The 25,630-nt window shown below is 39.5% G+C and overlaps 1 protein-coding gene across 3 annotated transcripts in view; it reads left to right on the forward strand.

The window, feature by feature from the left end:
- HMGA2 (high mobility group AT-hook 2) overlaps positions 1-25,630 on the forward strand; it is a 136,662-nt gene that overhangs the window by 36,419 nt on the left and 74,613 nt on the right. Inside the window, exon 4 of one of the 3 annotated variants that reach the window (XM_074402850.1) lies at positions 4,924-6,797. The exons of the other annotated variants lie outside the window; for them this stretch is intronic. Within the exon in view, the coding sequence (XP_074258951.1) occupies positions 4,924-4,935 (12 nt within the window). The 3' untranslated portion in view covers positions 4,936-6,797. Of the gene's footprint in view, positions 1-4,923; positions 6,798-25,630 lie in introns of those variants that run through there. 3 annotated transcript variants of the gene reach the window in all.

Raw genomic sequence — 25,630 nt, forward strand, 5'->3', positions numbered from 1 at the left:
TAAGCATTGGATGTACTTAACCTTTTCTCAAATGTTATAGCAAATTTACCAACACACACACACACACACACACACACACACACACACACACACCCGCACAACTTCAAACAACAGAAAATGGGATTCTCTCTGTCTCTGTGTCCCACAGTCAGTACCACCACCACTACTACAGTTTGCTTTTATTATAGCATTATCAATTTTCTACAAATAGGTCTAAATGTCATAGGTAGTTCTACATTTTATATTACACAGTAATTGAGGAAAAACTAAATACTTCTGAAAGTGCATGTAAAATACTACTTTAGAACAATTAATCAGCTTGGGTGTACAAAATGAAAGCCAGTTGTTAGAAATCTCTTATATTCTAAAAACTAAAAACGTGTTAAATGTCAAGGCTTACACCTGGACTAGACACATGGGCCACTTGGTGGATGATGACCTTGCAACTCAACAAGAGGAAGAGTAGATTTAAAATTCGAGATAGAGATGAAAACACTCATGTACTTAGGATGTGCGAAGTTTAGGAGAGGGAGCTGAGCTGAAGATAAAAGTATAGGAGCCATGGGTCACAGTAGCTGAAGCCATTGCTGTAGATAAAGATCCCAAGAGAATGTGGAAAATGAAATGTGATACAGAAAATGGAGAAGAAAGAGACTATGGGGACCACAGCACACAGAGGAGATAATATAAGTTGTCAGCTGTCAACAACGGTGTGTGAACCACTGGTCTTTACTACATCCTTCCCTCTGTCCCACTGTCCACGTGAACTTACGCATGCTTCCCTTGCTCCACCCTGCCATGCTCCGCTCATGGTAATTGACATGGTTGTTTCATATCTATTAGCTCACTAGACTGAGCCTACCATTGGGATAACCAAGAACAGCAGTGAACCCTAGATCCTGACAATGCTATCAGCACTCCAGAAGAGCCAGGGAGTGAAACTAGAATTCTTTTTGCGCCAGATCATCTAGTGACATCCCATTTTCCCTCTGGAAAAGTTAAGGGTTTTTTTGTGCAATTAGTTTTACAGAATGGAGCATTTCTGTTGGTTTGCTAAAACTATTAGGCCAAAATAGGGCACAAGTGCAGGTCCTGGTTCCAGAAGTTGGCTATATCTTCCTTTCTGCAGTACAAGGTGGACATCTGTAAAGGAGAGTGCAATGTCCCGGGTGAGTTTAAACTGACTGCCTTGGCCTCAAACTAAAACTCTTAAGCCAAAGTGGGGTACAAGTGCAAGTCTTGGTTCCAGAAATTAGCTGCACCTTCCTTTCTGTAGTATGAGATGAACATCTGTAAAGAAGAGTACAGTGTCCCTGGTGTGTTTAAACTGACTGCCTTGGCTTCAAGGATCATTAGATTTCAAAGAAAAAAAATCATAACAATATCCTTTGCATGGATCAGATGACGAGAAACTAAATTGTAATTTGGGATTCATTCACAAGAAAAGGCCTGAATGGTTTTCCCATGGATGGGATCTTGAAGGTTAGGAATACCAAATCCTGTGCCCAACTGAGTCTCTGACCGACTAGGGAACATTGTCTTCAGACTACAGAAGTTGTAACACTCACCCCAAACAGACAACATGAGGTATGCAAACCTTTTGAAGAGTGCCATGTTTCCAGGTAAGTTGGCTTGTCACAGAGATTGCATTTATGCCCAACTTTGGCTAAGCAATTTTAGTAGTTCAACAAAAATGCTCTGTTCTGTAAAGTTAATTGTAAAACAATATCTTCACTTCTCCAGATGGAAAATGGGATATGAAAATACACCAAAGGAAAGAAACATTTCCCGCACTATGTCTCTGCAATCTTAGAATGGTTCCATGAATATTATGTGTGTGCTGTAAACATTTATGACCATATTTAGGTCTAAGGAGCATGAGGGATTTTGTGCTAGTAATTGTTGATGAGAACCACAAATAGGAATTCTTTATATCTGAGGTATCCATAGTAACTAAGTAGGGCCGATTTTCATTGTGCTTATTTGCTTCCAACCTGCCAACCATGCTTAGACTCTGAGGGCTCCAGGATTCCTAATTCATTTTAAAAAAAACACCCCAGAGAGGTAGGTAAGTGCTTTTCAGAAAAAGCAAACTTAAGCAAGTCATTTTAAGAGAGTTGGCTTCATAGCAGCCAAGATGATACATTTTTGCCCAAATATCAATTTAATTGATTAGTGTTATAAAGACAAAATTTCATAGCCAGAAACAGTATTATGAATATTAGGAAAATAATAGTGTCGTCTTTCATCTCCTTGAAATGCCCTGTTACGTTACTCACTCCATTGTTGACTACTGTAGGTAGCATTCACCTTGCATTTGGTAGGGAACACCATGTTTGCTATGAATGCTCACAATTTCTGTAAAACAGGGAAATATTTAACATATTAGGAAAAAAAGGTTTAAATTCATGACATTAACATTAATATTGTAATGTTCATATAATCCTCTTTTCTAAGATCACTACAAATGATTTTATAGTGTTTCTGTTTAACACACATAGTAGCTTTTCTAATGGATTGTATGTGCAGCGTCATTGAACAGAAGCATAAAATTGTCAGTGGCCTATATTTTTTACATTATTTAACTATGATTAGAAATATTTTGATCCACTTTTTTCACTTCAGCTCTTTTTTATATTAGTACACACTTGACCCTTGAACAATACAGGTTTGAACTGGACGGGTTCACTTACATGCAGGTTTTTTTCAATGAAAGTTACACTGAGTGCTGCTGCCTCTCCTGCCTCTTCTTCCAACTATTCTCCCTCATCTGCCTCTGCTACCCCTGAAACACCAAGACCAACCCCTCCTCATCTTCAGCCTACTCAGCATGAAGACAATAAAGATGAAAACCTTTATGATGATCCATTTCCACTTGAGTAGTGAACGTATTTTCTCTCTTGCTTTTCTTATTTTCTTTTTTCGAAGTTTACATGTAGTTTGTAAGGATGGAATATATAATAATATAACATACGAAATATGTGTTAATCAACTGTGTTATCAGTAAGGCTTGCAGTCAGCAGTAGGTTATTAGTAGTTTTGGGGAGTCAAAAATTTTGCGTGGATTTTTGGTGGATTTCTGACTTCACAGGGAGTAAGTGCCCCTAACCCCCATGTTGTTCATGGGTCAGCTGTATTTTTGTCTGATTTCATGGGGTTGAACTTTTTATACCATACTTTTACAGGTAGAAATGAAAGTACTTAGTAATAATTGAATACATGTACAGTAAAAATATTATAGCTGTTGTTTTAAAATAATTATTAAATTGAAACCTAAGTCTTCAGGCTTTCTGAAGTTTTCAAATTTGAAGTGGAATGTGATGCAGAATGCACTAGAATAACATTTCTCCATTTTTCCAGTGTCAAGATGGGAAGGCACACGTTCTAAGCATCTGTATCCCCATCTATTTTTCACTAATATTCAAGCTATAGTTACTGGCTAAAATGGTGGAACATTAAAATTTGTGAACTCTGGGCAACATAGCAAGTGTATAACTATAATTTCTTTGTGTCTAAGGAGGGTGGACCTCTATATTGAGAGAAAATTTACAAACATTGGGGAAACAATGAAAATTGAGATTGACTCCGAAGGAGACAACCTGTTCATCCACTCAGCAAACATTTATCCCACTTTGCTAATGCTAGGCACTGTGTTAGTACTTGGAGAGACACTGGGGGAAAAGCTTAAGCTCCCTGCTCTTGTGGCTCTTACATGCCAGAGAGGGATTATAAATGATGACCTAGTTATTTTTTAAAAAGGTGATGATTTCAAGCTATGATAAGAGCTAAGAAAAAAAGTGAACCAAGTTAATGAAATGGAGAGTACGGGAGTGGGCAGAGCTGCTTTAGATCAGAGAGTCTGGGTGGGCTTGATGGAGGCCATGGATAGCTTTGCATCTGGAAGACCTGTGGGCAACATGGACAGCAGATAGGATGAGAGGGTTCAGGGCTAAAGGAGTATTCACCTTTATCTTCTTTATCCCCCGGTTTTGAGTGTGACTAGGTGGAACATCCAAGGGATAGGTTGCAGGTGTTGTAAGAGTCAGGTAAAAGGCAAGATGTTCTTTTCGTGATACCCATGTGACTACCTATAAGCTTCAAAGTGAAATAAACACGACCTCTTCTATCTTAGCCCGCTTCTTATTCTTTGTTACAGATTTAAGAAGGCAGTTATTAATGCAAACAGTCATTCTTCTTTTCAGCTGTGCTAACTTAAAAAAAAAAAATCGCTAGCACTTAGCTGAGATGCAGCTGACATGTACCAGCATTGCCTGCCATTGCCTTCTCAACCAGAGTCAAATCTTTCTTACCGCTGCTGTTTTCCTTCTGCTGCTGTTTTTCTTTCTGCTGCTATCAAGATGGGAACATGTGCCTTCCCATCTTGACACTGGTGGAGAGAGAAATTGACAAAGTAAGGCGGGAGAAATCAGTTCTGATATTGCAGTTTCTAAACACTGCCGAAAAACAAAGTAGAAAAGAAAGAGGAGAGTGTGTGAGGAAAGCACTGGAAAGAGGTGCATGAGATACCTTAGCAGGGAGTGAAATCACTAGCTCACGTAACGACAAAAAATCCCTGACACTGTAAATTGAGGGCCTGCCATTTTTGTTAACTGGTATTCCTGAATGTAGCTAATGGCACAAGCTACGTAGAAACAGGCGCTTGTCCTGTTTTTGTAATGAGCAGAAATCTAGCCCACTGAGACACTGAGTTCTTTTCTAACTTTTTGCTCTGTTGAGAACATCTCTGCTTTTAGATACAAAGGCAGCTTGAAAATCCGGGGGCCTTCTCAGGAAGGGGAGCTTCTAGGAACTTAATCTGTTAGTGGGAGAGCCAGGAACCAGCACACTTGGAGTGTTATCTGAGCAGGAGGAGTCAGAATTGGCTGGCCAGTTTTCCCTTAATGAGTGTTTATTATGTTTAAGCTACAGAACTAATTACTGTGAAAAGACATAAAGGAACGAGAAGACCAAAACCATATCCTCATGATACTGACAAATCAGTTGGACTGAGCACACATGAATCAACTGAAGAACACTTCTGCCAAGTTCAAGTTGTGTAAAAGTGGAGGATATGAGTCTTATGGGGACACAGAGTTGAGGCATGAGCTATTAGTCAGAGCCATGAGGCTGCCTGCAGGAGAAGAACTTTGGATGGAGTTTTGAAGGAAGTGAGGAAAAGATCTGAATTAACGTATTCATGCATAAAGCTTGTCATCTGAACAGGACTAGAAGCATCTCAAGGGTAAGAGTGTGCCTTCTCTTTCTTATACATTCCCAGAAGACCCACATTCCTCATTGGGCTCTCTGTGACAGTATTTACAAAGCACTTGAAAGACTGGACATGGGCACCATGTTACTAAGTTGATTACAGGTTGGTCTTTTGCTCTGCCAGTGGCCACAGCACAAAGTGGAAACAGATGTCACAAGCACCTAGTAGATCTGTCCCTTTTTTCTTCTGATGTTCACCCTCCTTTTGAGCTCTTTCTCTCTCCAGGATTGCTTACAAAATAATCTTTCTGCATTGGAGAGGAAACAAATATTCACTAACTTTCTGCAGCTGGCCTCACTAAAGAGGAGACTGTTGAATGCCATTAGAAATGTAAGGATCTCTTGTGACAGTAACATCTCAGGAGAAAACTAGTGGTTAAATTGCTAATTCTTTGAGTCTGAAACTTTTTTTCACTCGCAGTGCAGATAAGTGCCTGATCTTGCAGTATCATGTTTCTGACTTCTTTGTTCTAGCTTCGTTTTTTTTCCCCCCAAAATGCCATTTTCACTTGTTCTTAGAGTTCAGAACATGTCAAAGAGCTTCTCTGAGCAGTAGGTGGTTTTACAGAGCCCACAGAGAGTGAAAACTAAATATCATCCCGGATGTAGTCCACTGCGATCAGGGAGGAGTCAGATTACTCTCCAGACTTTGCTGTGTCTGCTGGTGAAACAAGAAAGAGAAAACTGAGGCAATGAGTCACCTCATTTGGGCCCAGAGCACATTTACCTTGAATATGGAGAAAATTTGAAGCAAGAGTTTCTTTTTATATGTAATGTGTACATAATCACCATTTTCTCCATGGTTTTTATCCAATTCGGTACACTTTTAAGGATGGCTTATGGAATCATGATATAGCAGAAAAACCCAGGTTCTGCCAGTCTTGCCTGTTTCTACTTAACTCTTTCACTTAAACTCTCAATAGAATCTATAAGAACGATTAGCATCAATTTTAATAAGTTGTCAACTTAGGCGATTAGTGATAATTTATTGGTTATTTTTGACAAAATAATGGAATCATCAAATTTTGAAGTTGAGAAGCAAGTTAAGAATTTGTGCCAAACCCCAAATGTAGAAAGGGTCATATTACAAACATTAATGCTGTCCTGAACCGCCAATGCATTGCATACAAGTGAGTCTAATAGATTACCATTGCATTCCTCTAGTTACGCTTTATGAGGTTAGCATTGGTAAGCACTAGACTTTCTTGATCAATGAGGCAGAAACCCCTTTGCAAAACACTCAACTGATGAAAAGATTAGCTAAAATGATTCTAGGAACTGTTTTCTAAGGATCTGACTCATTCGTTCCTTTTTTTGGTAAGGTTCTCTGAGCCAAGTTAGTTTGAGTATGTATCATTTAAAATAGGGTATTACCATCACCATCATCATGTACGTTCATAAATCAAAGCAAGGTTAGAGAAGGAATATGGTGGATCACAGAGCAACTCAGAAAGATGACAGCAGTGAGTAGGAAATGAAACACCACTGTGGTATTTCAGGGACCCTACCCAGCAGATAGGAATTATTATAGCTCCTAAATTCCATCTGGGTGGTTGATGGAACCTCAAGTAATCTGACACCATAGCCCACTCTTCCCTGCTAATTTTGACCGTACCTGGCCAACATATTTTTGCTGAAATGTAAATAATAATTAAAAAAAAAATATGAGAAGCCTTTATTCCAACTAGGTAAAATAGGAAGGCTTTACAAAGGAGATGAATGACATTCAGCTGAGCTGTAAAGAATGAATAGGATTCTAATGGAACAGCTGGGGCCAGGCACAGTGGCTCATGCCTGTAATCTGAGCACTTGGGAGGCCGAGGTGGGCAGGATCACTTGAGGTCAGGAGTTCGAGACCAGCCTGGCCACCGTGGCGAAACCCATCTCTACTACAAACACAAAAATTAGCCCGGTGTGGTGGCACATGCCTGTAATACCAGCTACTCAGAAGGAGGATGAGGCAGGAGAATTGCTTGAACCTGGGAGGCGCAGGTTTCAGTGAGCCAGGATTGTGCCACTGCACTCTAACCTGGGCAACAGAGCGAGACTCTGTCTAAAAAAAACAAACAAACAAACAAACAAACAAAAAAAAACAAAAAAAAGCTGCAAGAGCAATTTCCTGGGACAGGGCCTTCCATGTCATGTGAAAATTAGGAGTACATCAATGGAGGCAGGGAAATGTAGGGTGTGTTTAAGTAAGAGCAGATAGTTTGGACTGGATAGTGTATCTTAGAGCCATACCATGGGTGTGGGGGTGGATGTAGACAGTGAACCTCAACACTTAGCGGCAGCAGGTCACAAGGGCCGTGCATACATGCATAAGGAGATCGGACATTGCAGGAAATGGGAAGCTATTAAAGATTTCTAAGCAAGAGAATGACAGGTCAAATCCGACATGATTTAGAAAAAATGTAGGCTCAGTCAGAAGCCATAGTCTACTGACCAATGTATCATAATTATTTGTTACACTAATTTTTTCTTTAGAAGTCAGCTTTTAAAATGCATGTTTATAATACAGGTTTATACATTTTTACATGGCTGAAACAAAGAATAATAATATTTATTATGTAATACTCAAATTTCAATATCAACAAATAAAGTGTTCCTGGGCACAGCCACACCTGCTTTCCTACTACAGTGGCAGAGCTGAGTACCTGCCACAGGGACCATCTGCCCAGCAGAGCCTGAATTATTTAGTATCTGACCCTTAACAGAAGAATTTTGCTGACTCTTGTTCTATTGTGTCTTTCTGGCCTTCTTAATCCACTTATATAGGTTTCTTCCTTTGCTGTGTGAATGGAAAATGAATTTAAGTTCATTAGTAGACGCAAGAAACCTTTAGCTTGGCCTCCCAGTATTATTTGTTTTCCTTCTCATGAGAATTTTGAATGTTCTATATCTAGATTCTCAAGGCTAAAGAATAATGAGGCAGAATATGTTTCCTCCATTACTATATCCCCTTCCTACAAGGAGTCTGAAGGTGTGGTTTTCCCTCTAGGTGAGAGAACTATATTCCTTTTCTAGGCAGATTCCACTTTAGTTCAGACTCAGGCTGTCAGAGGCACAGAACAACGTCACGAGCTTCTTGGGACCTCTGAAAAAGCTTCCAGTTTGACTTCTGCCCATACCTTACTCAGTTTTCCTCAGAAAGGCTTGGGAATAGAAGAATAACCTTTGATTATCAACAACATATTTAATTTTCCTGTTTAGTATGATGATGTCACAGAAAGTTACCAATTGCCTTATATGTTTTGCAGCTTTGCGTTTCACTGCATCATAGCTTGCTTGGGGTCAGGGGTCTGTGGGCATAGCAAAAGGAGGTGTGACAACCTGTCCCTTTTAGACTGAAGCCAGTCTGAAGCGGCAGGGAGGCAAGAGGATTCCAAGTGAAACATATTCTCACCTCTCCAGATCTTTCATCCAGTCCAGAGCTGAGTGTGACCTGGCTTCTGCCTACTTCATTCTTCCTAGGGTCCCCCCCACAGAAAATCCTCTAAATAAGGTCACCAGTAACCTCTTAACTGCCAAATCCAGGGGACTCTCCTCGGTCCTCCTCCTGATGTCTCTTCTGAAATATCTGACACATGAGCCATGCCTCCTTATTTCAAACTTGCCCTCCTTGGATGCCTGAAGATAAACCTATCCTGTGTTTCTTCTCTTGCCAGGAAGCTCCTTGCACCTGGGAGGCTCTTGTGTCTCTCCCGGCCCTCTGCACGTCACTCATCTCCAGGGTTCTAACCCGAGGTCCTTTATTTTTCATTCCATGTGTTCATTCTGAGTTAGCTCCGTGATATCTGCTTCAGTCACTGCCTGCACTGACGGACTGTATTCGTAGGTTCTCGGAGTGCCATCATACAGCTGGTCATCCTTGACTCATCTGCCTCCATTTTTGGTATTTGCAAAGTTCTGCCATTTGTTACCCCTAAAAGTGCCTGGAGCTATATGTTTTAAGTTTTCTTTTTCTCCGTTCCCACGCCACATGCTTTGCACAAGTCTTTATTCTCTCTCACTTAAACTATTTGCACCAGCCTCCTACCAGTTTCCCTGCTGCCTCTACTCCTCTTTGTCCAGCGTACCTCCATCCTCACTGCAAGTGTTCTTCAGAACAGACACCTTATCACGCTCCTGCCAAAAACTTTCAATGGCTACCATTCACCCTAGGGATAAAGTCTGAAATTCTTATGTTGATCATAGGTTGGGCCTAGTTTCTAATTTTGCCTCCTACTATCCACCACTTAAAATCTTCACTTCCTTAGGACAGAAAGACCCATGTTTTTCTGAAACTTACATTGGGTCATTCACATCTGTGCTCTAATTGGTATATTCTTTACCTTTACTTCCATCTAGACCAATCTCAACACACGTCCCAAGGCCCCGTCCAAACATGGTGGCCCCCAGCCCTCCTGAAATTAGTTTCTTCCTCATTGCCTCATGGGAGTTTGCACACACCTAAGGTAGAGGACATTTCCCAGTCTACTATAATTATTTGTTTACATGTTTTTCATTCATGAGACTAAGTCTCATCTATCTTTGTATTTTCAGTGCAGAGCACAGTGTGTTGTGTGTCTTATAAAAAGCATCCAAGGAATGAATGTGTCCCAGCCATGTGTCTGCACCTACACCATAAGCCCTCTAGATTCTGTTTTCAGGCGTGTTAGAAATGCTCTGAGAGCACCAAATAAGACAGCCATCAGCAGAAAAGCTTTATTTCCTTTCCTCAATATTTTTTTCATATTGAATCTGGCCTAAGTGTAGATGGCTATACATCTACATGAAGTCAAATGCATCTGTGGGGTTGGAGGATAGTATTTGTTTTAGAAAAAAAGAATGAAGGAAGAGAAGAGAGATGTCCAGTGTCACAAAGATACGTACATATATTTAAATGTGACCACTATCACCTTATTACTCCATGTTCTATTTTATTACATTTATCCTCCCAAAATCATTGTTATACCTCCACTAATAAAACAAGGAACTGGGGATTTGTTTTCAAGTCTTGCTGTGCTATTTGCCCGTGGTCGAACAACAGTAACAATAATAGCAGAATCATTTCTTGGATAATTGAAATGAGCAGGACACCCATGGAAGGTTAACATATGGTTCCTGCCCTTATGGAATTCAAACATCACACACCTAGAAAGATCAGTAACAATATAGGGCAGTTTGAGGTATGCTAATTAATGGCACACAGTGAGTGAGATTTTGTTCTGTATCTCCCTATAGCCTACTCTAGCACTTTGCACACACTGGATACATATTTGCTGAATGAGCGGACAATAAAACAGAAGCAAATTTGTAGTAATTTTTCAATTTTTGATGTTTTTCATTGTGTGCATTAAACTAAAGTTGGGGTTTGGGTTGTGTTTTTTGCCACCAGCTTGTCGGGAATAAGAATGAGAATTTATCCTTTATAGTTTCATGGATCTCATTTATCATGTACAATAAAAGAAAACTATTTTTGTTTCATAAACTTACAATTTAAATAAATAAATAATATAAATAATAAAGCTATATAAATAATAGGTATATAAAATAGAATTTAAAGCTATATAAAGTCTACTACTTAGTTGAAGCCTTTGTTAGTCTTGCTGAGACACATTGAGTGAAAAGATATATAAAAGTCTTTAGTGATGTAAGGTGAATACTCAAGAAAATTTAATCATCTTCTTTTTCGTGGTAACAAATTGCACTCACACAACAAAGCCTAGGTTTCCAGCAGGAAGGAAACCATTTGAAGATGTGGCGCCCTTTAGAAATTGTTTAGAGTCTTTTTCAGAAGGAGGTGTAGTGTGACTCCAGGTGCCTCTCCAGCCTTGTTAAAGTGAGTGCAGGTGACCAAGCTGCTTTAAAATAAGCAGCTTACTACCCTAATTTACCCACAGAGCCACCTTAAGACTTGGCAAGATAATGGTTTTTTTTAAAAAAATTAAGTAATGGATAATCGAAGTTCAAACTCATTTGTTTTTCTGTATGTATACATACAGGTAAACATTTTTACAAGCACGCTTAAAAATAGCAGAAGAGTTTAAAGGTTTGTCCCAGTGGGCTCCTCTCTCCCTTTTCCAGTTTGGTGCTCCATCTCAGGAAAAGCGAGTCACATTTTGAGACAGATGTAGCTCTTTCAACAGATTTTTCCAAAGCAAGAAAATTGAGATCTCAGAGATCTGCAGTACTTATTTTATCTTCTCACCACCTTTATTCAACCAGAAAGGCTTTTGCCTCTAGTAATACTCTTTTAGAATTACCATGTAGCTTGATGCTATGGCCATAATGGGTTTTATCTTGTTTCATTTAATCACACATGTAAAAATAAAAAGAAATGGTTATATTTAAATAGAGTTAATGTAAGTAATTTCCCCAAAGTAGTCCCAAGTTAATTTTTACTCCCCTATTCTCATTCTAGAAAATATTCTGACAGTAGCTCAGTACATGCTTGCTTTGCTTGTTTTACTAGCAGTAATACCAGATGTACTTTATTTAATTGAAGAGCTGTGTTCCTGAGTGAGTAAATGATAATATTCTAAGCTCATCTATTTATATAAACTAAAACTTGCAGTTTATAACAACTGGTAGTTTATTATTTCAAAGACTATACTGTGTTGCAAAGAAATATTTTATCCAGATTTTCATGTATTCAGTTTTGTCTGTTTTGAAACGAAATCCCTCTCTGTTGCCCAGGATGGAGTGCAGTGGTGTGATCTCCGTTCACTGCAACCTCCACCTCACGGGTTCAAGTAATTCTCCTGTCCTCCCGAGTAGCTGGGATTGCGGGTGTATACCACCATGCCAGGTGAATTTTTTTTTTTTTTTAAGTAGAGACAGGGTTTCACCAAGTTGGCTAGGCTGGCCTCAAACTCCTGACTTTAGGTAATCCGCCCGACTTGGCCTCCCAAGGTGCTGGGATTACAGGCGAGGAGTGAGCCACTGTACCTGGCCTTTTCTGGTTTTTTAATACTGGGCTCCACATAAGCCATCAGTCAACTTTCTGTGAGTTTGAACTATCAATTTGGCGGATGTTTTTCTTTTTTTTAATTTTCTTTTTTTTTCTTTGACTTATTTTTACTATCATTAGAGAACGGGCAAGACTACTTAGAGAATGAGCTCATCTTTGCTACTTTAGCTGTCTTTAGGATCTCTGATTTTTTTAAAAAAGTGGTTGGAGGAAAGAAATGAAACTGCATTCAACTAGAATGACCTTGGTCTCCATTATCATGGGGATTTTGGTGATTTTTTTTCTCTTTGTTGAGGTCTTCAGTTTTCAACAAAATTGTTTCTGTGGAAGTTCTTTATCTCCTAAACTGGTTATATAGGAATGTAGTATGTAGTAGGTACAGGTCATTCCATTATGTAAATGTGTGTTTATAAATGATTTACATAGCTGTTCCAGCCTATTCGTTAAATATTATTTAAGGGCCTTTACATATATATATATATATATATATATATATATATATATATACACACATATATATATATATAAAACGTAACATGTTTTTCACAGAATGGATTCTGAGTTGCTGAAAATTAGCCAATAAATTAAATTTAAATCTTTTCAGGAGTTTTTGCTTTAATAATTTACACTATATATTCACTCTGAAACCATGGGGCAAAGAGTATAATTAATTAGTCACATCTATTAAAACAGTGAAAGAAAAATATTTGGTAATTTAACCAGTAAGTTACTTTGCATAAGGCAATTGTGAAATACTCTTTCTCTTCCTAATTTTAATGTATACACAACTATATATTCACTATTTCTTTCAAGAAAACCAAATCCTACAACCCCCAGAAACAGATTCTAATTTGGTCGTTCTCCGTTTCTCTTTGTATCATTTTATAAAGCAGGCAAAACAATTTCTGGCCTCCAATTTTTGAAAACCCTAAAATCATTTCACCACTTAAGCCCAAACTTTCTAAATCAAATTTTGACCCTAAGAACAAATACTTTCACCATTTATAAACCTTTCAAGTGAAGATTTTGAGTAGAACTTTCCAGACAGCCTTCAAGGAAACCACAGCAACACATGTCTCTAAAGCACATGACATTCTGTGGTGCTCTACCATAGATGCCCGGTGTTTTTGTCACGGAACAGAACTTGTCTTACCCCATGAGTAGGCCAACTGGTCAGTGGAGAAAGGACAGGTGAACAGTCAGCGAGGGTGCTGGAGGAGGGTCGATGTAGGGGGTGTGAAGGTTTAGGAGTAGAAAAAGCTCACACTAAGGACTCTGGGTTGCTGAGCACTTTCTTTGCTGCCTTGGTTTGTGGAGTGATTTATGAGCCATACATCACCTTCCTGGTTGGCTTTGTTGACACCTTGTCACATTCTTGCTCGGGCTTGAGGAATTCATTGTTCTTGTTTGAACTGATAAGAACAAAAAAAAAAAAAAAAAAGAAAAAGAAAAAGAAGAAAGAAAGGTTTTTTTCTTCACTGAGACCTTGGGAAAAGCTAAGGGGGTGGAATGTTGACGCGGAGCAGCAGGCTGCACTTTCCTAAGCAAATGCAGCCTTGGGTCTGCTGGCTGCTGCAGCGGCAGGGAGGCTGTGCCATTAGGAGTGCCGGCTGAAGCTTTATTTGCCCTGTGGAAAGTCTGTTTCCTGGCTTGGAGCTGTTCCTTTTTTGCTAGGATGGTCCTGTGGAGAGAGGCCTTGGGAGGGGTCAAGAAGAGAGGTTTTCCTTTGAGAACTGGGAGATACAATGGCTGAGAAGAGATTCCAATGGGAGGTAAAATGACCCCGGTCACTTAGAGAATGTAAAACACACGGTGAGTTGATGTGAGCTGGTCTCTCCAAAGTTCATCCTGCTGTACAGCATGCATTTTGGGCATGGTGCCATGCTGACCTTTCCCCTTTAATGTGTAGTGCCCCGTGCTTCACTTAGTATTTTGGCAGCCTGCACACAGAGGCTGGCATTTGAGCCCAGTGCTTTTAAGAGAGCAAAAAGTTTCAGAATGGGAACTCTTCAAGTCACTGGTTATACACAGGGTATTATCTCCCATGTCAATGGAGCAATGGATGACCTGCCTATTTTTTTAAAAAAAATCTCTTCCCTTATGTCTTTGCTTCAAAAAAATTAATGATTAAACGATTTTTCATTCAAGAGAAGTAAACAGGTCGGATCCTATGTTCCCGGTCATGGGATTGTAAATGCTCATATTTCCTTTTGTGAAAATATGTTTTCTTTAGGCACAGCCAAGCACAAACATACTACATTCACTAATATTCTCTGTCATCATGCTGCTGTTGATTGGAAGGAGAAGAACCTACTGGCACCCCAGCCAAGGGTGAGGTGTCCCAGGGAGTGTTCACACTTTTGTGTTATACTGTTAACAAGTTCATGTGTAATGTAATAAATCACTTTACCTGGAAGTGCCATTCACACATCCCCACTATGAACCCCATTTTGAACTGGAGCCATAGAAAACTGTTTTTAAGTTTCTTACAATGGTTCTCTGCAACAATGTTTCTTGTAGAATGAGGGTGTATAAACTTGTTATACTATACCTGACTTTTTAAGTGGTCCCTGTAAACAAGGGGTGTTGAAGAACTGCCAAGAGAGGTAGCCAGAGATTGGGATTCAAGAGCTGACACAGTTGTAACACTGAATGCAAATGGAAATGACCTAATATATGTGTAACAGTAAAGCTAATACATGTATAACAGTATAGTAATTGCAGGATTAAAATAAGAAGCAAATTTTGGAAAGCGCACACTTTTTCTTTTGTGTCATTTACCTTGCTATGAAGTGATGTTTCGAATAACATTTAAGAATTTAAATATATGCATTGCTGTTAATATTGACATCAAACTTTTAACACATATCTGTTTTTAAAAATCTACAAGCCCAGTTTCCCCAGTTTCTTTATAACTCTGATGAGCCTGCCAGTTCTGCCTTTGCTTTTTTTCCTAACTTGGAATCTACTCTGGTTTCCAGAATTAGGTTTATTGACAGTGTTTCACTGCTCTCTGCTGGAGAAGCCCAAAGCCAAGCCAAGCATCTAAGGCTCTAATCACTTGCAAGGAATGCAGGTGAGATGGCTCAGCTGATAAACTCCTGGCCTCTGAAATTAAACTCAACACAAGACTTATTCATGCTGGTCGAAGATCACAGTTTACAAGCTATGCTGTACGGCTGGAAATGGGTTTCTCAGAGAGTAGTATAGGTAAGATAGAAAGTGTAATACTGCCTAAGCTCCAATTTCTTACTTCAAATGTTGTCCTTTGTAAAGATACCCTATATAATGCTGCACAGAAACTGTGCGGTTTCTCGTCAATTTTCATCCTTCCATTTTTGACACATAGATATAAACTTAATTCTGGTATGTACGTCTGAGACAGTAACCAGCCATTCCTCTGAAAGAAAAATAATAAAGAGCTTTTTAATTTTTGAGACAGTGTCTAGCTCTGTCGCCCAGGCAGGAGTGCAGTGGCATGATCACGGCTCACTGCAACCTTGACTTCTCAGGGTCTGGTGTTCCTCCCACCACAGCCTCCCAAGTAGCTGGGACTACAGGCATGTGCCACCATGCCCAGCTAATTTTGTGTGTGTGTATGTATGTGTGTGTGTATGTGTATATATATATATAGTATATGTGTATATATATATATAGTATATGTGTGTATATATATAGTATATATGTATATATAGTATATATACATTTTGTGTATATATATATAGTATATATATTTTCTATATATATGTATGCCTATATAGTATATATATTTTGTGTATATATATGTGTGTATATATACACAGACATGTATGCCTATATAGTATATATATTTTGTGTATATATATGTGTGTATGTGTGTGTATATATGTGTGTGTATATATATATATTTGGTAGTGATGGGGTTTTGCCATGTTGCCCAGGCTGGTGTCAAACTCCTGGGCTCAAGAAATCCACCCACCTTGGCGTCCCAAAGTGTTGGAATTACAGGTGTGAGTCACCATGCCTGGGAATAAAGCTCATTTAACCAAACTATATCAAGTTGAAAACAAACTACATATAAAGTTGTCTTTCTTCTAAACTTCATATTTAGTATGTGCATGGCCAAAGAAAAAAGACCAAGAGTATTTACCAAGTAAACAAACACGTGTTATGACATGTTTTTTCCTGAAACTTTTCTAGGCAGGAATAAACATTCATTTACATCTTCATTTGCAGGAACACAAAACTCTATGATAATCTAGATGCTGTGTTATGCTCAAAGTTAAAGCAAAGGTACAAGTACAAAAACAAAAACAGTAAACATTTTAGGTGAATGTTGTTTTAAGTATATATAATATATATGTACCCATATATTTAGCATGTGTGCATGTTTGTTTATATGTATATTCTATGTATATATCGTTGGGTGGGAGCAAAGATGTAAGCGTAACACATCTCCATAGGGCTTTATGTTCTTTTCAGTCTGGTATCTTTTAACTTAAAAACAACTCGATGAATAGAAATCATAAAAACCATCCTTACAACAGCACTAAAGTGCTATTCTATTCTGCAGCATTCCAAGTGAATTATTGCTGTGCTGTCAAAGAAAACATAAACATTTGGGAAGGACTGTTTATTTTACAGTGGTTGACCAAAAGTATGCAAGTGGTTATAAAAAAATGTAGACAGCTAACGATGGGAGGTGCCACTGCACACTCTGAAATCCATTCACAAACCTCTGACACTAACTCTTGATCACTGGAGATAATATTAGAAGCAAAACATTTTCCATGGGGAAAATCCTAGCACTCTGAAAGCATTTCAGGTCAAAGCAAATAAACAAAACCTCTATCCCGCATCCTGTATCACTGGCATCTCTTCATTCACAGAACCTAAAGACATGATTGTTTCTTCCCAAGAAGAGCAAAGAAAAGTTTGCAAAAAATATTTCTCTCAAAGGTTATGGCAATGAGGGATTTTTGTGCCATGAAACATGTGTTGCTCTTTGTATTTAAAGATTAAAATAAAAACTGCTGTTGACAATGTTAATAGATTCTTTGATTAAACAAATACTCATTTTAGAGCTTTATGGGAAATTAGAGATCCCAAACACAGTCCCTGCATATTAAAGATAACAAAATGTATATTAGGGAAGATAACTGACTTGCTTAAGGTCACACAGCAGGTAGCATGCAAGGATGAGTTAGAAATACTAGGTCGGTAGTTGTATTTGTATGTTTTGCCTCGGAATCAGAAAATATACAGTTAAGACCTCATTGATATCTCCTGGTAAATGCTTATTTAATGTTTGAGTATTTTCACTTGTGAAGAGATTCTTATTCCAGGAGTCTAGCTCTTGAGGTTTAGGTTTCTTTTACTTAAAAAAAAAAAAAAATTCCTCTGATAAGTGAGGATCCATTTAACTTTCTGGTGGATCATTAGGTAACTTTTGAGAAATGAGAATAGTCGTAACTGGCTCTATTTATCCTTAGCATGGGGTGAAAGATATGAAAAGTTTCTGGATATGACTGGCACGATTCTATCCTATAAAACTACTCGTAAATATCAGTTGAAATAATGCATGTAGGGGCAGTTTTCAAATGTCCTTTCTGTCAATGCAGAAATGCCAGTGCAGGTTGTTTCCTGGGTGGTATATAAGTTGTAGACAGGCACCTCCTTTTAGGCATTTATGGTGGTGCAGTGAATGGACAGGCCTTTTACCACCATTTCCATGTACTAGATGCTGTGAACATCTGGCTATCCTGACGCTTTGCCCCCAGAGTGGAGATAGTGAAAGAGAAGGAAAGGAAGAAGAACTCCTTGCATCTGTGCCCCTACCTCAGCAGCTCCTCCTCCTTGTTTCTGAGGGTCTCCAGAGTTTGAGAGTTTGGTGTCTTGTTGGCCCAAGAGACTGTTGTCCTTTTGACAGCTCGGCTGTTTGTGTCTCCAGAATGAAACAGAATCAGATTTTTTTCAGATGTAGCATCTGCCTTCCCTCCAACATCCTTGGGTTAATCACGTGCTTGCTGGCCAGGATATGTGAATAAGACTTGGCTAAAAAACCCTTAAAGGATTATGAAGCAATCTTGCTTAATAGTAGCGGAACAAAACAAAACAAAAAACCACTCCAACAAATCCTCCTGTGTGCTACCAAGTAGTGGAAAGATCCAGTTATGACTGGAACTGTCCTGGCCTGAGTATTGTCCTGGACCCAGAGGGAGGGAAGGAGAGAGAGAGGGACGGAGAAAGAGAGAGGAGAAATATGACCGGAGGAGAGAAATTGCCGAAGGAGAGCTTCACTCACTGGCTCCGCACACATTCCCTCCCAGCGGTTGCTAATGAAGAGCCCGTGCTGGTGAAGGAAGCCTGCTGATCCTGGAACTGGCCTTGCACGCATGTGGTGGGATGACAGACACATTCCCTTCCTTGAACTGCACTCTTTCCTTTGCACTCAGAGGTGGCCCGAAAGAGCCCCTGGTAGGTCCTGGACTATGTTCCATGCTGCAGAAGGCATGGATAGGTTCCAATTGCGGGGGGGGCGTTCCTCCGTAGCCTTTGCAGCTGAATGTCTCCATCTCCTGTCCCTGGGCGGTCAGTCGCTGGCATGGCTCTGTGGAGTTTTACCTCCCAGTTGTCTATCACCAAAGCTGTCCACCCTGTCTGGAGGGGAATGAGCGTGGAAACCCCTGGCGGCTGTACTGCCAAAAGCAACCTTAGTCAGTGACAGAGCTGGGCAGGCAGTGAGGTCCTGCGGGCTGGCCTTTCTGCTGCTTGTAGGAGGATCATGTGCTGCTATTTCAGAGGCTCCTGCCAGTTGGCCCCTGCCCACCTTTTCTGTTCATACTGAAGCAGCCAGGAACGGAGAGAAAGAGGAAGCCTCGGCTGTGCTCCGGGCTGCGCTGCCAGGGTTGCCTCTGTAGAAGGTCCAGCAGCAAAAACAAAACAGGGCAGAGCCCAGGGAGGCCCCAGCCAGAGCAGCTGAGTGTGGAAACAAAGCAGCCCACGTGCCCTGGGAAGCTGCCGCAGACCGTGGAATGTCAGGTTAAAGGGAAACTTCTAGTGAGGCTGCATCCTCTCCAACCCGGGAAACTGAGGCCCAGAGGAGATGCGACATATCTGATCAGTGACCAAGCCAGGAGGAGAAACGTCTCCTGAAGGCCTGTCCCCACTGCTGTTTTAATAGCTCTGCTCTTTAACAATGTAACCCTGGACAAGTGACTTACTCTCCCCAGCCTCCATCTCATCTGTAAAATGGGGATGAGAAAATACCGCTAAGGGTTGTTGTGACAATTAAATGAGAGAGTATAAACAAAGCACTTGGCACAACGCCCAGCCACTTAATGGGCCCTCAGTACATGTTGGCTAGTTATGTGAACCAGAACTTGAGATGGAAGTGAAGCAGAAAAGATAGGGAGTTGTTCATAAATACCTGATTTGTTAGGGAAATATTTTTTAAGACAAGGCTGCTTTTTACAAGGAGGGGCAAGCACACTTGAATTAAGATCAGATCGATTATATGCTTTTGTTAAGCTTTGATGTTGAAATGTTTAATCAAATGGCAGACTCTGCCCCGCTTCCAGGAAAAGCTCAACATGAATTAGGCGGAAGCAGGTAATGAGCTGTGGCATCTTCCCCGTTTAGACTTCCTAAATCTATGTTTATCTTCTTTGTCAATGTGTGTCTGAACCTCCCCAACTGAGTTTAAAATGTTCAACTTCAAAGTTACATTCTGATGGAAAACACTTCCTAAAATGCTGCAGGCTTGTGCTAGGGGTGAAAGAAGAGGAGAGGGGATGGATAACCCCACACTTGGGGAAAATGTTAATACTATATGATTTTGCCTCCTTAGACCCAGATACATGCAAAGGATAAGGAACTCAGTTTGTAACAACAGATACTCCAAAAGTGCTTTGCATTCTGTTCTGACGCTAACTGGTTGTGAATCACTTGTTAAAGATAAGGACAACAGCAACAATACCATTTTGTGAGCCCTTACTGGGTGTCTGGTATTGTGCAAAGGACTCTATATATTACCTCAGTTTCCACGACAACTTTACGAAATATTTGCTCCTTTTGTGACTAGGAAAGTGAGACTTAGAAGTTAAATAACTTGTTCAAGATCACTCAGCTGATGTGTGCTCCTATTCACAGTGACATGTAGTCACTGTGCTATGTCCTGCTTACCCCTTAATGTTAACCTTAATCCTAATTTGAATTTAGGTGAATGTCTATGCACTGCTGTTTTTTCACCTGCAAATCAAGGGGCTGCACTTAACATTTTTGGTAAGGCCACTTTTTTTCAAAATTGTAAATATTTCCAGAAAGAGGCACAGTGTACAATAAACATTCGTGCTCCCCAAATAAATTCTCCCCCATTAAAATCAATGAACCAGTTGTTATTTTCATACCTATGTATGATTTAAAATAGAGAGTTCAGGACAGAATTGAAAACTGGTTTTGTTTGTTTGAGATGGAGTCTTACTCTGTCACCCAGGCTGGAGTACAGTGGCCCCATCTCAGCTCACTGCAACCTCCAACCTCCCGGGTTCAAGCAATTCTCCTGCCTCAGCCTCCTGGGTAGCTGGAATTACAGGTGCACACCGCCACACCCAGCTAATTTTTGTATTTTTAGTAGAGACAGGGTTTTGCCATGTTGGCCAGGCTGGTCTCGAACTCCTGACCTCAACTGATCCATCCACCTCAGCCTCCCAAAGTGCTGGGATTACAGGCATAAGCCACTGTGCGAACAAGTATAAGACAAATATTCCAAAATCTGAAGAAAATCAGAAATGCATAACAGTTCTGGTCTCAAGCATTTCAGATACTCAGCCTATACTTGCATGCTCATGACTGTTGGGAAAAATTAACGTATTCACCAAATTGTGCCTGGGCAATTGATAATGACTGATCAATATTAATCCGCAAGTATATCTACATTTACCGTCAAGGGCAAAATTTAAACTTTACTTACACTAGTGTTTATCTCTAAGAAAAGTTGTACATTTACGCATGTAATTTGGCATCCTCAAGGTAAAAAGTCCAAATAGTAAGCATTATTATTTACTAAGTGAAATTTCTCTGTTAAGACTTTTCATATCCTAATGGACTTATGCGTCTAAATTTTCGATATTTATTAGTATCTTTGAAATTTTGTGAATTAGACTCATCTAGATTATTATGCACTAGTAATCTTTGCCTGCATGAACTTGGATGAGTTTCCTAATCTATCTGGGCCTTAGTTGCCTCAGCTGCAAAATGGGAATGAAAATGGTATCGTCACCATTAAATGAGTTAATTATTTAAAGTGCTTCAAATTGCATCTGACATATAGTAATTACTATATGTGTTAACTAATCGTATTACTTACTTGTGACTTCCAAACTAAAATTTTCTTACAGTTGTGTCCAATAAGTTTTAAATCATAGTAAGCCTTCTGATTGATTCTATTTTAATTGATACTCTGTAACATACTTTGCTTCCTTCACTTCTCTTTCATGTATACAAATTAAATTTGCATAGAAAGTCTTCTCTTAAGAAATTTTCATTCTTCTACTTCACCCTCTCGTTAGCTCTGTAGTAAGCAATTTCTGTTTATCTATTCCTTAGAACTTATCTAGAGAAGATTTTGATATTAAGCTGTGACATATAATGGATGAAATTCCAGGCAATTAATTTATTTTCTCTGAATTACATATTATTTTAGGTATAATTTATCTTTTTTTTTTGTACCCAAGTCTTAGAGAAACATGTTTTCAACCCTGATCATGATAAATAGTGGGTTTTTTAAATGACATCACGAGATACATATTTCTCAGATACAAAGGACTGTTGTTATGTTCTTTTGGCCAGAAGACACTCGTCTTCCTGGGAAATGTAGCCACAAAATGCTGGGTTTGAGTTTTATTAATATCCTTGTAGATTAAAAACAAAATGTTTTCCCTCTAAGTTTTTGTTCTTTTCCATTTGGCAAACCCGGTGATTTGCCACATGAGCCAATGTGTGTCTCATTTGCTTATTTTCTTGTGCACTAGCAGCCCTGGTGATAGGATCTGGAATGTGTGCAGTCCCTGGGAACAAATAACATGTTGGAAAATAGTTTGCTTGGAGGCAGCAGGATCGTTTATGCACCTGACAGCACATGCCACATATCTCAAGCCATTTGCCTTTTGTAAAAGTAAATTTAAGATAGGTTGCCTTTCCCCAATTTTTTGTCCAAATAATAACAACAACAATAAGAAAAATATTTTTATAAGCAGTGACTATAATTTGAAATTCAGATTTTCAAAATTATTTTAAAATTTGACCTGATGATATCAACTATGCCATGAAATTTTGTTTTGAGGCAAATTACTCGGTTAAAAGGGGAGGAACCCTCAGTTCCAGGAATTTTCCACCCCTTTCTTGGAAAACACATGAATAATCCACCCTCTTGTTTAGCATATAATCAAGAAATAACTTTAAGTATCTTTAGTCCAGCAGCCCAAGTTGCTGCTCTGCCATTCTTTAATTCCTTTCTTTACTTTCCTAATAAACTTACAAAAAAATTACTAGCTTAAACTGAATCAAGAAAAAGATCAGAATTTGAAAACTTGATTTACATATATATGTGTTGCTTTATTTTCACCATTCTTAAAATCTGTTCATTGACTAAATGCTACACAAATTTAAAAGGTTAGGAGACCAAGTGGAATTTAGACTACCCTGTTTTTTTTGTTTGTTTGTTTGTTTGTTTTTGAGAGGGAGTTTCGCTCTGTCACCCAGGCTGGAGTGCAGTGGCACAGATCTCGGCTCACTGCAATCTCTGCCTCCCAGGTTCAAGCAATTCTGCCCAAACATCCGAGTAGCTGGCACCACCATAACCATACCCATACCCACAATACCCAGCTAATTTTTGTATTTTTAGTAGTAATGGGGTTTCACCATGCTGGCCAGGCTGCTCTCAAACTCCTGACCTCAAATCATCCATCTGCTTTGACCTCCCAAAGTGCTGGGATTACTGGGATGAGCCACTGTGCCTCGCCCGAACTGTTCTTAAAATGCTTTCAAGCTCACATTTCACTTAAGGGTAGGGACTCCCTGTCACCCTTAGTCTCTGTTTCCTCCTTCTCTTGGGGAGCTTCTTTTGATCCATCATGCTTGCAGGGAATTACTGAGAAGGACATGAGCTAAGAGGCAACACAGAGGTGTTCGAGGGAGGAGGTGTGAATCCAACCAGGGCAGACCATTAAGTTCAAGAGGAATTTCCAGACAAAGCTTCTCAACCCAACAGCCAAGACCCAACTCTCAGTGGTCACACTCACTATCTGTCTTATCTTAAACATACTCTTTGCTTTTTGAAGGCACATTCTACAGAATCCTACATTTCCTGTTTTAGTCATTGCCTTCCTCAGTTTCCCTTAATAAGTAAGCAAGACTTGAACTACAGGTTATGAAATTCTTGGGATTAATGACTGAGCTAATTTAGAAAGAAACCCATGGTTCTCCATGGCCCAAAAATATAGAAAGCCAATTACCTCAATCTATCTGTTTGGCAATTTAAATGATGCCTTTTCTATAAAGAGTTCATTACACAAACTCTGACTCCCCCTCTCATAAAATGGGATTTTATGGAAATCCCTTTTTTTTTTTTTTTTTTTTTGAGACTGAGTCTCACTCTGGAGTGCAGTGACATGATCTCGGGTAGCTGTAACCTCTGCCTCCTGAGTTCAAGCAATTCTCAGCCTTTGAAACGTGAGGCGTCTCAAAGACGAAAAAGTTTGATGACTTGGTCTAAGGCCAGTTCAATGAAAGCCGTGAAAACCTTATCTTGGCTCTTCATTTTTGAATTGGCATTTCAATAAGTCACCATATGGAATAGGATTAAGAAAAATATTTTATACTTAGGGGGCACAGTGCTTCACACCTATAATCCCAGCACTTTGGGAGACCGAGGTGGGTGGATTACATCCTGAGGCCAGGAGTTCAAAACCAGCCTGGTCAACATGGTGAAACCCCATCTTTACTAAAAATACAAAAAATCAGCCTGGTGTATATCTGTTTCTGCAATCCTAGTACCTTGGGAAGCTGAGGCTGGTGGATTACTTGAGGTCAGGAGTTTGAGACCAGCCTAGCCAACATGGTGAAACCCCATCTCTACTGAAAACATACAAAAATTAGCTGGACATGGTGCCACGAGCCTATAGTTCCAGCAGCTCGGGAGGCTGAGGCAGGAGAATTGCTTGAACCCAGGAGGCAGAGGTTGCAGGGAGCCGAGATCGCACCACTGCACTCCAGCCTGAGCAACAAAGCAGGATTCCACCTCAAAAAAAAAAAAAAAAAAAAAAAAAAAAAAAGAAAGAAAGAAAAGAAGAAAGAAAAATAAATCTTTGAACCAGCTGGGTGCGGTGGCTTACACCTGTAATCCCAGCACTTTGGGAGGCCAAAGTGGGTGGATCAATTGAGGTCAGGAGTTTGACACCAGCCTGACCAACATGGTGAAACCCTGAGTCTACTAAAAACAAAAATTAGCCTGGCACAGTGGTATGGGCCTATAACCCCAGCTACCCAGGAGGCTGAGGCATGGGAATTGCTTGAACCCAAGAGGCGGAGGTTAGAGCTAGCCGAGAACACATCACTGTACTCCAGCCTGGGTGATAGAGTGAGACTCATTCTCAAAAAAAAAAAAAAAAAAAAGAGAGAGAGAGAAACCTTTGAATAAAACTATCTTTGACTCATAGACTCATTCACCCAATGGGAATAGAGTGCCTGTGTTGTGCTAACTCTTATGACAATGACGACATAGGGACTCAGGGACCATCCTCTGGTTAGAGGTGCACCATGCTCAGTCTGTCTGACTTAAAGCCTGCCCTATCCACCAATAATGAGCTGCCTTCTGTGTCCACACTAGGAGAATGGATATCTTGTTTCATTATACTGTTGAATTTCATCATCACTGTACTCTCATCCACAAAAAAAATCCAAAGTATTAAACGTCCCTTAAAAGAAATATTAGTTGTGCCCCTTTTAATCTCCTAAACTTTATGACTCTTGTCCAATGTTCAACTAGATATTTAAGATTTCTTTCATTTGGCTTTTGGTAAGACTCATTTTTGGAATTAATACAGGATCACTGTTTGTTCTCCTCAAGTCCCAGAAAAGAAAAAGGGGCTTTTTCTTCAAATCAAACAGCATATCATGAGCTGCCAGTGTTATTTGCCATTTGTTCCTTGTCTTTTCCAACAGAGTGACCTTAGCAGTGAATCAGGAATGCTCAGATATAGATGTGCGCAGAGGATCTTTTATAGTAAATATATATATATATTTATATATATAAAATATATATATTTGTAAATATATATATTTAAATATATATATATATGTAAATATACGTGTGTGTGTGTGTGTGTCTGCAGATTTTAAAAAAAGTGAATATTCTAGAGGTTTGCATTTCAA

The sequence above is a fragment of the Saimiri boliviensis genome, chromosome 7 (assembly GCF_048565385.1).
Source record: "Saimiri boliviensis isolate mSaiBol1 chromosome 7, mSaiBol1.pri, whole genome shotgun sequence".
NCBI lineage: Eukaryota > Metazoa > Chordata > Mammalia > Primates > Cebidae > Saimiri > Saimiri boliviensis.